Below are 15139 nucleotides of genomic sequence, written 5' to 3' on the forward strand. Positions count from 1 at the left end.
TTGCAGCCCTGCGAATCCTGCAATTAATCAAACCCATTCAATTCATTTAGTCTACGTTCAGGTGTTAGTACTTTGAACTGACAGTTAAAATTGTTTGGCTGCCATTACAGATTCCTCTCAATCATGGTCAAATTAGGTGGGCCTCTAAGTACTATTAGCTGAGGGCCCCCTAAACTCACGGTCTGGCCCTGATTGTAACGACTATATTTTAAAACATAAATGCGTTACGTGTGATAGAAAAAGAGACGTACCCCCACTACTGTAATTGCACGACCTGTTTATAAGACCGTGACCACAGATTACTAAATAGTTACTACGCCGTGACGGCAACCGATGAAACCTATATATACCTACTACTAGCTGACTCCACGTTGTTCTTACTCCTTGGTTGCAAACTATTAAACGAGTTAAAAGGAAATGGAAAAAAAAACTAAATAGGTACACCCTAATCACCTTGAATTGATATAAATTATAGTTTATGATCTTTTCGCAACCTACCAAATAAACATGAAAAAACATAAAAATAAACCTTTAATTTATTTTTTAATAAACCTTTAATCACTCCACCCTGGATCCGCCCTTGTCTTCAACACATTTGTTAGAAGTTAAACATTTTGACCACAACCTCTTACAATTTCTGTTTTTTAACCAACTTTAAAAGGAGGACGTTACTTAATTCGACCGTATACATATATATATTTTTTATGTATGTTCGGGGATATGAACCAATTTTGATAATTCTTTTTTTGTTGGAAAGGAGATATCCCATGGGTGGTACCATGATAAGGAAACCAGGATCTGATGATGAAATTCCAGAGAAATCCAGGGTAACCTTCGAAAATCGTAGTAAAGACGCGCACTAGCGTTTGTTATTTTTTTTTTTTCGTATAATTACGTTGTATTATAACTTGTTGATGTAATTGAAGTTGGGTTTTTTTCGTTTGCTAGCATACACAATTATAATAATAAGTAACGAGCAATATATTTTTATAAAACATTGCAATTATTTTATGACAGGAGTTTCTTTGTATCAAAAAAGTTTAGTTTATATATTACATAATTATGTAGTGAAAAAGAAGAATTAAAAATTGCTAACATCAAGTTTCTTTTAAGATCAAATCTTTCTTCAATATAACAGCAAGAATGTTGCTTAAACGTTGAGTGATTTATTTAACACTTATATTAGTACTGATTCAACAAATAATAATCCCTATTCCGTCATTAAAAAATTAAGAAATGTTATCTTACTTGGTAGCTTTGGTCTAGTATGTATTTAATTATATGCATAATTATGTATACATTAAAGAATATGTATGTGTGAGTGAATACTACACTGATTTTATTATGTAGAGATGTCGAGACTACAGTAATTGTAAGCACGTGACATGACAGGCCGAAAATTATGTAAAATGAGAAAATTATTAATAATTTAACATTGTTATGCTATGTTATGGTTTTTTAGTATTTTTTTTTCTATCTTAAGTATGTAGCCTATCTGTCCCTAATGAGTAAACTTCAGTATTACGGTGCTAATGGAAATGCTTTTAATCTCATTGCTTCATTTGTAAACAAAAGAATTTAACTTGTATGAATAAACGTAACGAAGTCTTCTGGATCTGTGCTAAAAATGGGCGTTCCAGACATATTTAATATTTATGAGCTTACTTCGTATACCTCTTATATAGTTGGTATAATTACTAGAAAAGGTCTTCCAAATGTCGTTTTTTTTATTCAACCAGTCATCATTTCAGCCTGTTGCAGTCCACTGCTGGACATGGCCATGGGCCTCCTCAAGTTGACGCCAAAAATGGCGTGAACTCATGTGTGTTGCCCATTGTCACCACGCTGGGCAGGCGGGTTGGTGACCGAAGGGCTGGCTTTGTCGCACCGAAGTCGCTGCTGTCCGTCTTCAGCCTGTGTATTTCAAAGCCAGCAGTTGGATGGTTATCCCGTCGTTGGTCGGATTTATAAGTTCCAAGGTGGTAGTGGAACTGTGTTATCCCTTAGTCGTCTTTTACGACACCCACGGGAAGTGAGGGAGTATTTAACCAGATAGTGGATGAATTATTTTATCCAAACACGTTAAAATAAATTTGCCTCCTATTTGCGTTTCTGATGCATGAAAACGTCCTGAGTAAGAAATGCATGATTTCTCTTGAGGATATTGACTACGTAACGAAAACCGAGTGACGTGAGACAAGTGTGTCAAAGCGTGTCATTTTTGAAGATCAAGCCCCGCTTACCTTTTGAATGTATCACATAACATAAGTACGAAAGTGCAATAAAACTCTTAAACAGTAAAATAATATTTTTGTTTATATACATTCAAGTACTAATTTGTTACAGTTTCGGCTGGGAATAATATACTACGTCAGGCTTTTGAAATGTATTCGTAAAAATACCTAGAATTATCGTAATTACTTTAAAAATTTTAATTACTTAAAAACTTGGATCAACGATTAATTAGCGCAGAGCTCCCACCTATCGGTCACAGGTTTAATCGTAATAATTTTTTAAATAATCTGTACAGACTTTTTTCACACTTTCATCCAATCCAAAAAAGTCATAAAACTAAAGCTCTAAAGAGAGCTCATTATTAGGTCTTCGTTAAATATATATTTCTAAGCCAGGTGGGCTCATAGGAGTCATAACTATTATATGTAAAATAACCAGTTTTATAGCCAAGAAAGTCCCATGATCTTTAAGACGTCATAAACGGGAAAACCATTCTCGTGTCGGACCAGTTCTGTCGAATGTTGAATCATAATGTAAATACTTGACTTAAAACTGTCATAACACGCTCGAGGTTACCGTTTTCAGCTAATTTAAATTAATGAAACTAAACACTACTAATTGTAATTGTAGATAATTACATTTAAAAAGTACGCTAAAATATTCTATATTCTAATTCGATAAATTTTTTGGAACGAAGTTCATTATGGGGCGTTGCGGAGGGCTACTCTAGCCGGAAAAATGTCCGTAACGTTAAAAAAAGCATAAGATTTTTATGTATAGTCATGTATGATTGCTATACAGTGTCGAATGTATAGTCTACGTGATGAGTTATTATTATAGCAATTTGCTATTATTATTATTATTGTATTAATCGATAACTGTTAATTTATTATATATTTTTATAAATCATTGTAAATAAATAAAAGTGTTAAGATAATTTTGTACAGCAGTTCTTTGACTTTTATCGATAAAAAAATCATAATAAAAATGTATACCCAAATAATTATTTTCTTTATACCTCGAATAGAACTTCAACTACATGGTTTTTTTTAATTATTATTTGAAAGTACCCAAAATTACCGCTACATAACCTTATCTATACATATAATAAAATGGTAGAAAGTCAAAACTCTACATTGAATATTTTTTTAAAAGAATACTTTGATTGTGATCTACAATCGATACCGAAGCCAAAATTATGGTTTTTAGAATTTTTGTCTGTTTGTCTGTATGTATGTCCGGGATAAACTCAAAAAGTACTGCATGCATTTATTTTAAATTTGGCACGAATATTATTAAGAAGTCGGGTCAACATATAGGCTACATAATATTATCACGCTATCACCTACAGGGAACGAGCAGTGAACCATGATTTCTTCAACGCATTCTGTAACAACGTGTAGTCTAACGACGCATATTTGAATGTTGTTATTATGTTAATAACCATGCTATAAGCTAGCTTCATAATATAAATAAAGACATTCTGTAGTATATTTAGTATCAGCATTGCACCCGTGCGAAGCCGGGGCGGGTCGCTAGTTGATTATAAAAATTTCCCAAATGTTGAATTGTTCCATATTATAACATGGTCCATGTAACACCGGTATTTATAGAGATCAACTCATTAAATACGGTTCGTCGTTCTACACGGCTACAGACCAGACTCGTTTCATTTACTCAGTCAGTAAATATCAGTATTGTCATTACCACGATCGAGTGTGGACGTTTGAATTGATTGTTAAACATATCGTCGCAGACGCGTGTGTAAATATCAAAGAAACTGTTAATATTAAATTAAAATATCTTCTGTCAATAAAACTTTTAGCTTTGTTCTCTTAAATTATCTGTGTTAGTGTGATAAAAATGTCGACGGGAAATCGTCACGTTTTAAACAGTGTTACATCCCCTAATATATCTCATAATGCTCCAAAAATTGACATGAACGATGTTGAAATGGTCTTTGGTACACCATCATCGCCTAGAGGCAGTGTGCAACCGGCTGTCCATTTTATCTCCAATGAAAGGACTAATGGAATAGACAAGGTACGCGAATGTTTATAAAATTCGTACTATAATTTTTTTCTTTTTTTTTTTACATGAATAGGTCAACAAACCAGCGCAACCTGTTGGTAAACTGTTACCGTATGTTCGCTATAGACGCCTGCAGCATCAAAAACATTACAAGCGCGTTGTTGACCCTACCCTGATCCTCCCCAGCTGCTCTGACCACCTTCCTCACTAAATGATAGCAGTATTCTTTTTCTTGGAATGTTCTAAAAGTGCTAAAATTATCATTTGAAATGAAGTTGTTTATCTGACGTTGTTATAAAATGTGTAAATATTAGAGTTTGTTTGCTCTGAACCGACTTTAACAGAATAAAAGTAAACGTTTAAATAAATATGATAATATCACTTTAGATGATGAAAACGTAAAAGTTCAGTAACTCCAGCTGACTGAATATGCTAAATTGGTGTATTGACAATTTTTTAAAGAAGTAACTTTCAAAAGCTAAAAACGTAAATGTTGTATTTCTTCCGGTTTGGTACGGTTCCGCTTTTCTTAGCTGAATCTAGAGGTACCTACCAGTACCTACATACATTCCGAATTCGACGTTAACATCACATTAAACAATCATAGTATTCATTGGTTTTGTGTACACATTCTGACTTCTGAATCACATGGTAACTTTACCTTAACTAAAGTATCTTCTATCGTTCGCTTAAACCGAAAATAAAAATCATCATATCAAAAATTTCGCTCTAGCGGGTATATCGTTCCATAGCTTAATTGGCTAGAGCGCCGACACGGTCAGTCGGAGACGCGGGTTCGAACCCCGCTGGAGCGGTCAATTTTTGATATGATATTCAAAAATGTTTAGAATTCCTAATGTGTGGGTAACACAAAAATAAAATCGTACATATTAAAGTATCTTATTAATTTATCATACACTAGCATTCCGCCCCGGCTTAGCACGGGTACTTAACAAATATTTCAAAATAATTTATTCCCAATCTTTTTTTGGAAATATAATGTAGCCTATGTCACCCCCAACAGTGAAATAATTTTTAAAATCGATTCAGTATAGTTCCTCTTATAGATTGATGATTCAACAGTGCCTTTAAAGCCTTCTTGTCTAAAGTTAATTTGATTCGACTACCCTTAATGTATCAACTGACAACTTTATTATTTATTAAAACTATAAATATAAGTAGTGATAATAGCATGTGCAAATAATAGTCTAATGGTTATTAACAAAGAAATACAGTATTGTTTAACTCACTGTACGATGACTTGGTCATAATAAATGTGATCATGAATTAGCGTGGATGAACTCCAATGACATTAGGCAGAAGTTTGTTGGTTTGAATGCAATAATTAATTTCGGTATTGGTTTGTTCTATTAAAATAATAATTATGTTTATTCTCAAACAAAAACAAAAACTGACTCAATTTACATTGAGAAATATAGAGAAATATAGTAGTGATAACTCAAAAACTGCTTGTCAGCTCGGTCAAATTTAAATGGGACTGCAAACAAGCACCAGATTTCGAATAAAAGAAGAACAATTAAAATCGGTTCTCTGTAAAAAGCTATGAGATACAATATAAAAAGGGCGAATTGAAATTTTTCCTTTTTTGGTGTCGGTTAAATGATTTTTTTTTACGTTAAAAAGCCTGTTTATTGATTAGGCTATAAAACATCACATATACTATGTTGACTCATGTGAAGAAAGTACTTTCCATTTAATTGTGTTTGCCTGTAAACGGAAAAAACCGACTTCAATTACATCGACAAGTAATACAACATAGGAAGAGGAAAAAATAGTCAAGTAAATCATCATCATCATCATTTCAGCCTATCGCAGTCCACTACTGGACATAGGCCTCCACAAGTTCGCGCCACAAATGGCGCGAACTCATTTGTGTTGCGAATAGTCACCACGCTGGGCAGGCGGGTTGGTGACCGCAGGTATATTTGATTAGGTTTAATTCAAATCAACTTTTTGAATGTAAAGTACTCACATATTAAAAATAATAATCATTGGTAATAAAAACTGGCTTTGTCGCACCGAAGACGCTGCTGCCCGTCCGCCCGGTTGGTGACTTAAGACGCTGGTCAAGTAAATGCGCATTATCAAAGTTTACTCAAAAAGTAGTCATCAGATCTCGATCAAATTTAAATGGAACCACACGACAAGTACCTACCAGCTTCCATTAAAAAAAGAATCATCAAAATCGGTATACCCAGTTAAAAAAGCTATGAGGTAACATATTAAAAAAATTTAAAAAAAAATACAGTTGAATTGATAACTTCCTCCATTTCGAAAGTCGGTTGAAAAGTCGACAGAAATTCCAAAATTAATTGCATCAAAATCCAAACGCTTAGTCACTTGACAAAAACCGGTCTTTTATCGCTTTGTAGTTTTGTACATATTGTATTGAAAATTACTTGTGGAATAATATTACCATCAATTAACTTACAGTAACTGCTTTAAATTTCATAAACAACGTCAAGGCTAACTATTTTAATAGTAGTCACAAGAAATTATCTAAGGAACGTCTCGCTTCTAGCGTCTCATGAAGTCGGGAGCTAGAACTACATAGTATAGTCGAGTAAGTGAAATTTAAATATTACTAAAACGAAAAATAAAAAATAAAACGAAGTCATTCTAATATAAAGATATATTGAACTACGAATAAAGCTGTTTACAAATAACACTAGTGACACTTGACACGTTTGACGTTGATGTAAACACAAAAATACAGTAAATGATATATTTTTGATCTTCTCGTGACCTCCTGGAGACTATCCCGTTGGCGCAGTTGGCAGTGACCCCGCTTTCTGCTCCGGGTGTCGAGGGTTCATTCTCGCCTCGATTCTGGGTGTAATATATATATTTATTTATATATATTTATTTATATATAAGTATATTATTACTATGTATTTATCGAATAAAAAAAAATATCTTGCTATATCAGTTGGACATTACTGGCTGTTGTGTTATAACACAAGCATTAAACTTGCTTACCGTTGGAACACGATCGTGTGTGTATGTCATAGATATTTTTTTGTTTATTCTACTAAAGTCGTTGACACTGATTCTGTTTTGACATTAATATTCCACATCTAATTGATTTAATAATAGTAATTAAAATTGTCACTGTTTTTCTACTTGTATATTGTATATAAAAATTATTATCTACCAACGATGTTAAAAATAAAATGTTGATCATTATAATATCAATTTAAACTTAAGTTCTTGCGCAAAATGAATGCACGTTTATGTACTAGCTAAAACCGCGGCTTTAAGAACGTCAATACTCAATGCTATAAGTCAACCTGAGTTTATAATAACTATTATATAGGTACTGAGTCATTACGAAATCTACTCCTTTCAACCAGATTATAGATACAATTTGTAGCAGGTTGAATATAATTATTATAGATTTATGACAGAAGATTAAGTCACTCACAGTCAAGAATAATTGTGTTTGCTCGCAAACGAAAAAAACCGACTTAAATTACATTGAAAAGTAATACAACGTAAGTAAACGAAAAAAATTAATAAACGCACTAGTCGCCACTACAATTTTCGAAGGTTCCCGTTCGATATCTCTGGGATGCCATCATCAGATCCTGGTTTCCTTATCATGGTACCACCCTTGGAATTTCTCCTTTCTAACAAACAAAGAATCATCAATCTCGGTTTATAAACTACGAAGTTATGCACGAACACATAAAAAATATATATACGGTCGAATTGAGAAACCTCCTCTTCTTTTGAACTCGGTTAAAAGTAGTAACATTTGTGATATCATTAAAATAAAAAGATTTCCCTATATATTAATTAATAAATCCATCGTTTTCCTCGTATTTCCTTAAGTATCATTAAATATGCCTGTTTAAGTACATATTGTACTCGTAGTTGAATGTCTAAAAAACGTGTCTGTATCACAGGCTGAAGACAATAACAACAAGAAATCATCGTCACACAGCTATATCAATCATATTGTTGTCGCGTTTCCTTTATAGTCATCATGAAACTCAACTTTATTATTTAACTGAAACGGTTTACATAATATATTATGCTTCTTCTTACATTAAAATTTGGATAAGGTGATCTGTCATTCTAATTTTGTTAAGATGGAGTCATACTTTTTATAATGCATATTTCACTACATAGTATAAAACAAAGTCGCTTTCTCTGTCCCTATGTATGCTTAAATCTTTAAAACTAGGCAACGGATTTTGATGCGGTTTTTTTTTAATAGATAGAGTGATTGAAGAGGAAGGTTTATATGTATAATTCATGCATAATATAGTAGAGGAATACTGGTAGTTTTTGCAACCGTGCGAAGCCGGGGCGGGTCGCTAGTTTAATTTACATAGCAGATAATTCTTAAAGATTGTTCTTATCATGGTCTAATCTGATAATCAAAATTTATTCTTATTGTAATATGGTATTCCATTTCAGCGGAATAGACACTGTCTCAAATTACCACTATTTTTCTAGTCTAGCATGTGTCAGTATGCCCATATTACGCTTTTGTTTTAGGTAGATAGGTATGCGTTTCGTCTAAACAATAAGCCAGTAATTAGCAACCGTTTGAGAGCTCGCAACTTTAATTACACCCAATTATACACTTGTACGTTTTCTTTAAAACCTAATTCAATGATTAAGACACGTCATTGAGCTACTTTGGTGTGATAAAAATATCTGCCAAATATTAAAAAAAGTAAAATACAGAGACAGTGACAAAGGGTTTGAAACTGGAATGCCTCATTTTATACAAATGAAACAAATTTTTAAAGAACCTTTAAAGACAACATTTTTATGGTAAACTCAATTTAATTGTATTCTATATTTAGCCCTATAAGTCGCTGAGGGCACTCGGGACATACGAAAATAAACTGATTAAACCTTATGACGACGTTGTTAAAAAAAAAAATGAGTTTAACGAATGACGGTTAAATTGAATTCATTCATAGTTGAGGATTACTTCTAGTTACACTTATGTACTAATTTAAAATGAACGAGTGTGGTTTAGACCACACGATTGAAGTAAAACTTCTTCACAATAGGACTGTACTGTGTCTTAGATATACGTAACGCATGACGGCTATGAGAGAAAGAGAAAAAGAAAATGTGTGCTCGCACCTCTCTCTTTTGCTCCGTTCGCCTCGCCCAATCTCACTTTTCGTAACGCTCTCGTCACGTATTCACCAGCTTTGTCCCCAAGTTAAGCGTGCCAAAGAAGTTTAATTTCAAAAATGGGAAAATAATAGACCTAGAAATAGAATATATTTTTATTGTAAATTATCAAAAGCATAAAGTTCTGTACAAGGAATCTTTAATATTTTATAATCTGTTGATCTTGTCCTTCAAATATGTTAAGATTAAATAAGAAAAATTTTGGAAGCATATATAATAGCAATTAAAAATTTTAATTTTATTTATAACAAAAATGCCTAAAGACTGTTCTTTAGATTTATATATTGCCTCGTTTCATGTAAGTTATTAATTAAAATATATTCTATTTTAAGCATTGACTAAATTAAGTGCGACCAGCTTTAAAACAAAGATCCTTTACCGCCTTGTAAGCCTTACTGGAGACCAAGGAGTTATTATTACCTATATTAAATATTACTAACATTCGTTTAAAATTAATACAAGAAAAGAACTGGAACGTTTTTTTGGTTAATCTGTTATGTCTAATTTACATATTTTTTGTACCACAATATATTTTGCGCTCGTTGAACTGACTAGTAATTGCAACATTTAACTTTTTCCGTATAAATTATCAGGTGAAGCTAATTTATCTATGTGAGTATGTTTTTAAACTCAGACATAAGATTATGTTAATCGTTTAAGTAAAACTGCCTTATGGCATTAAGTATTTGAACTACAATAGTATTAATGTAAGATATTACTAATTTTGTACTAAAACAAAGTTTATATATGATTTTGATAAGAGTAAGTCTTGCCGATTCTTCTCTGCAGAATCTAAATTCCGAACCGGTGGTACACTTTTAAAAATAATAATTTTAAAAATAATAATCACTTTAAAAATTTAATTAGTAAAATGACGATTCGAAAGTGTCTTTGAAGTCTATTTGAATAAAGTTATTTTTCATTTTGAGTAAATAACAGTCAATCTTTCAAGAAGACATGTAAGTTAATATAATAACAGTTACAAATAACAAACGATTGTTGGTTTTAAATAAAAACTTATTTCGAAAGTTTACAATAATATACGTATTTACAACGTACAACTAAATAATTTTGTAAGTATTTACAGATAATTGTGGTATAAATGTCCGCGTGGAATTGTGCTAATACTAGTGGCATTTCCCAGTCGAACCGCAATACCGATTTTCTGAACAAAAATGCACCAGTCCTCATGTTGTTGATTTAAATTCAATGTCGTGTAAAAATTTACAGCTATTAATGCTAACGTGTATTAAATGTAGTGGAACGACATTATCAGCACGTGTTGATGATATTAGTCTTTCTTTTTAAGCTGTGTGTACCTTTATAATGCGATTATATTAAGTAAGAAAAATATACGCTTTGAATACGTGATATATCTAACTAAAAAAAAATCAATTTTGTAAGACTAAGTGAGTAAAGTAATTTTCCAAAATTGAGACAAAAACGGTCAAAGAGACACATAAAACTATACTGTAATATAAAAGAAAACGTAATAACTGTAAAATATTTAAAATCTTAAGTATATTTATATTTATGGTCACTAAAAGTAAGGATGAGAAACAGGTTACAGAGTTGGAAACATTCTATATAAATAAAAAGAAATGGCAAAACGTATTGTCGAGCATATCTTCTAAAATTTAATATATATACATTAACAAATAAAAATAGCGAAAAAATAGTTCTGATTCTGTTTGAGAGAGGTTTGAAGACTTTTATAATTAGGTAAAGCTATAAAAGGTGATTACCAAATTACAAATACTATGTACTGCCAAACAACCTTGAGACATAATTAGTTCATGTATAAATATTAAAATAATCACCGATGATAGAGCGTCAATATTAAATGGACAAATTACACAAAGAATGCGATTCAATTTGACATTACTTGAATATTGGATTCCGGTTTTCAAACGATGTGCGCACGAGACATTCCACATAAAATAAATATTCTTATTTGCAATGCGAAAATCCAATGTGTATGTTTCACAAAAAAAAAAATAGTTATAATTAATAATATTTTGCGCGATCATCTCAAATGTCAGAATTTATGGAAATTTAAAATAAAATAAAAATACGGGGTAAATTAAAAATTTATTTAATAACAATCATATATATAAAATTCTCGTGTCGCGGTGTTTGTAGTTAAACTTCTCCGAAACGGCTGACCGATTCTCATGAAATTTTGTGTGCATATTGGGTAGGTCTGAGAATCGAACAACATCTATTTTTAATCCCCCTAAATGTTAAGGGTAGTCCACCCCTAAGTTTTTTTTTTAATTTTTAGATAAATTATTTATTCTTTTATTATGATTTGGCATTTAAAAATACATACAACCCTAAATTTTCACCCTTCTACCACCAACCCCCTATTTTTAAATAGCGCGTTTAGCGGCAAGACAACGTTTGCCGAGTCAGCTAGTTGTAGAATAGATGAGAGATAGATGCATATAAATGTTTAATTATATTTTGCTAAGCGCTAAGAATATTAAATACTAACTGTAACAATTTATTTGTAACTGTATAGCTGTAAAAAAAGCAATGTATCAAAATGTTAAATGAATATAAATGTTAAAACGCATTGATAATGATTACATTTAATTTATTTTCTAAGAAAATGAATTCATGAAGATTTCCTCTTTGACGTCTTTTTTTTTGACGTTTTATGAACAATGTTTACATTATTTTAATCTAAGGTTAAGATATATATCAGTGGAATAATAACATTAATTACTTTACAAAACTTCATTTAAACGAAATGAAAACAATTAAAATAGTCATTTACATTGCTATTGAGACGTAAAATGGATTGTCTGGTTGATGGCTAATTAGCCTTAAGTCCGCTCCGCTAAATATTAGTGGTGTACAGTAAAGTATAAAATTAATTAAATGGTGTTATTACTATAACACTAAGAACCTGTTTTACCGGTTTCTAATAGAGCTATCTGACGTATCCACCGGATAAATGTTTATTACATATTTTTCTTTTCGACCATCAAACTCCACTACGTCTGCAAGCTATTTCGATTCGCAACACGTGAATTCAAAAATAGTAGTTCTTAAATTCAGGTGGTATTGGCCTTTAGGGCTTTTTTTTGAATGTTGCTAAAAAATCTATCAGTAACTTCGATGGAGTGGTGTATCGTAGATTTTTTTTAATTTGCCGCCTCAACCGATACATTTAATTTTTTACTTAAATAATTTAATTCACTAATTGCAAGCACAATTTTCAGGAGGTTTTCAATTCGGCTGTATTTGTTATATGTTACATTGCGGACACGAATTGGATTTTTTTTGTCAATAAAAAAAATCGTGGTGATTTTGCCGCCTCCCTTTCGTGTGCTATGCCCCACTGCACCCCTCACGCAACGCCACTTCAATATATGATAAACTAAGGTTTAGTTTTTCTTATAAATAAGAAACCGGTGATACACGTCGTACTCGTAAAAGGTATTGAGTGACACTGACGGCGCTTGCAACAGTGCCAAACAAGTTTGCGAACAATTTGGCGATTCACTGTTATAATAATAATTTTACTTTTTTTAAAAATCTTTCTGTTAATGAGGTAAGGAAACTTGTTTATTAACTTTAGCATAATACAGATAGGCCCGTCTTCTTACTCTGATAAATAATGTAGAGGTTATATAAGTTGATAACATTCGGTTATTTATAGAAGTTAATAATAAATAAGTTATTATATTTACATTCAGTAATTGTTTAGAGTCTCTATAAAATGATTTTTGACTTATTTATAATCTATACTAATATTTTAAAGCTGATAATTTTGTTAATTTGGGGTTGGGGGGGGGGGTTGTCTGGAATAAATGGCTAATTAGCCATAAGTCCGCCGATTGTACTTTACAGTCTGTAAAGGTTTTTTTTAATGTTTTTATTGTTTAAAATGTGTGGTGTACAATAAAGTAGAAATAAATAATAAATAATTTGGTTACGCGCTAATTTGGTACTGGTTCGAATTGAAAAATTATTTTTTGAGTTTGATAGCCCATTTAAAGAGAAAGACTATACCTAGACTATTTTTTCCTCAAACTACGCAGGTATAACCACGGGGCACAACTAGTATGAAGATATGTTTTGTGTTTTAGTGGGCACATATTAAGGGCAGTTCCAGACAATTTGCGAAAATAATGAGCTGCCTTACAATAACGAGATAATTATGGCTCATATAGCTCATTATATTAAAACTGCTATGAATTCAAGTAAACGTCTCAATAAAATAATAAAAGTAGTTTTAATCTACCAATAAGGTTTAAGTCCTTAGAACAGAAATATTTAACTGTAGGATGTAATGAAATATTCTAACAATGACTTGATTTTTATTTTCTCGAGTAATTTCGCAATGAGGCTGTAACGTGCGTGTTGATGAGGTCGATGAACTCGCCCACGTTTTCGCTCGAACTTAGCATGTCATTGAGAATCAATAGCTTTTGTACACGTAATGACGTAACACTATTAGAAAAACAATATTTTAAAAAACATGATAGTGTCGACTGTAAATTGTTATTATCTTAATATCTAAGTAGGGTTTTCCTTTTTAATACCAATTTCAACCAGATAGGATAAAACTTTTTATATTAATATATTTTGTTAAAAACTGTTTTTGTAGTTTCGAATTTCAAATAAAATTCACAAAACGGGGAATCCTAACGTCAATATTTGATACTGTTGCGTAACTACTATTTTTTAAATAAATAAAAAATCAGTCAGACTGACAGATGACAGCCAAAACGGTACAGAAGCAAAGGTCCAGAAATCTATGTACGTGCAAAAAACAACCTGACCTTAATCGTATTTTTTTTATAAATTCTGCTTACATTATATAGGAATAGGAATTAGTCACCCTTAGGTGACCTCAGGAAATACAGAAAAAAAATTAAACCTAACCATTTTTATAGATTTATTTTTTGTTTTAGACGCTATAAAGAAATCAATAGAATAAATAAATCGCTACTATACTAGTACTATTATACTTTTGAAGTAAAACTTTTTTACCTACGCTTGACTTGAGGAGTAAGCTGATGATTGCGTGACGAGAGCGTTACGAAAGTGTGATCGGACGAGGCCAACGGAAGTTGAGAGGAAGATATAAGTTAGTGAAGATAGAAAGAGAGAGAGTTACGTTTCGTAAGTTTTACTTCAGTCGTTTGGTCTAAAGCACACGATTTTTTTTTTATATGCGAGTGTTTTTAAATGTAATCTTCTCAACTTCATACAGTTTTACCTTAGCGTCTTAGTATTATTAGCGAGTTTAAATTTTAGCTAATTATATAATTGTATTAACGACAAGGAAAACACACGGAAAATTGTAAAACTTCATTCGTAATTACTCCAATGTAAATTCTGAGAAGTATTTTTTAAAATAACTTTTGTTTTGGCAAGAACTGTAGACTGTATGACACGCAGTGTGTACGAATATTTTCATGTTGATAGTTTTCCAAATAAACATGTAATAAATGTGAAATTTACTCTTTAAGATAAAAAAGAAAAAAGAAAAGAGTTTTTTTTAAATTGATTGAAGTTGAATTGTTTATTGTAAAATTGTTAATTGTTTTTTTTTTTTTTTTTTTTGTAAATGAGAGAATATTTTTTTTTCGAGTCGAACGCTTGTAATATGCACATTATAAACTATATTTCTGTTGAAATACGAGAAGTAGATGATTGTCTATTTATACAC

At 31.5% G+C, this 15139-nt stretch overlaps 1 protein-coding gene across 1 annotated transcript in view; it reads left to right on the forward strand.

Moving 5' to 3' along the window:
- Positions 1-4042: 4042 nt before the first annotated feature.
- Positions 4043-15139, forward strand: part of LOC123661056 (ninjurin-A) — a 29042-nt gene continuing 17945 nt past the window's right edge. Inside the window, exon 1 of the mRNA XM_045596067.1 lies at positions 4043-4278. Coding sequence (XP_045452023.1) covers positions 4099-4278 — 180 coding nt within the window. The 5' untranslated portion in view covers positions 4043-4098. The remainder of the gene's footprint in view (positions 4279-15139) is intronic.

This window comes from Melitaea cinxia, chromosome 16 (assembly GCF_905220565.1).
Source record: "Melitaea cinxia chromosome 16, ilMelCinx1.1, whole genome shotgun sequence".
Classification (NCBI taxonomy): domain Eukaryota; kingdom Metazoa; phylum Arthropoda; class Insecta; order Lepidoptera; family Nymphalidae; genus Melitaea; species Melitaea cinxia.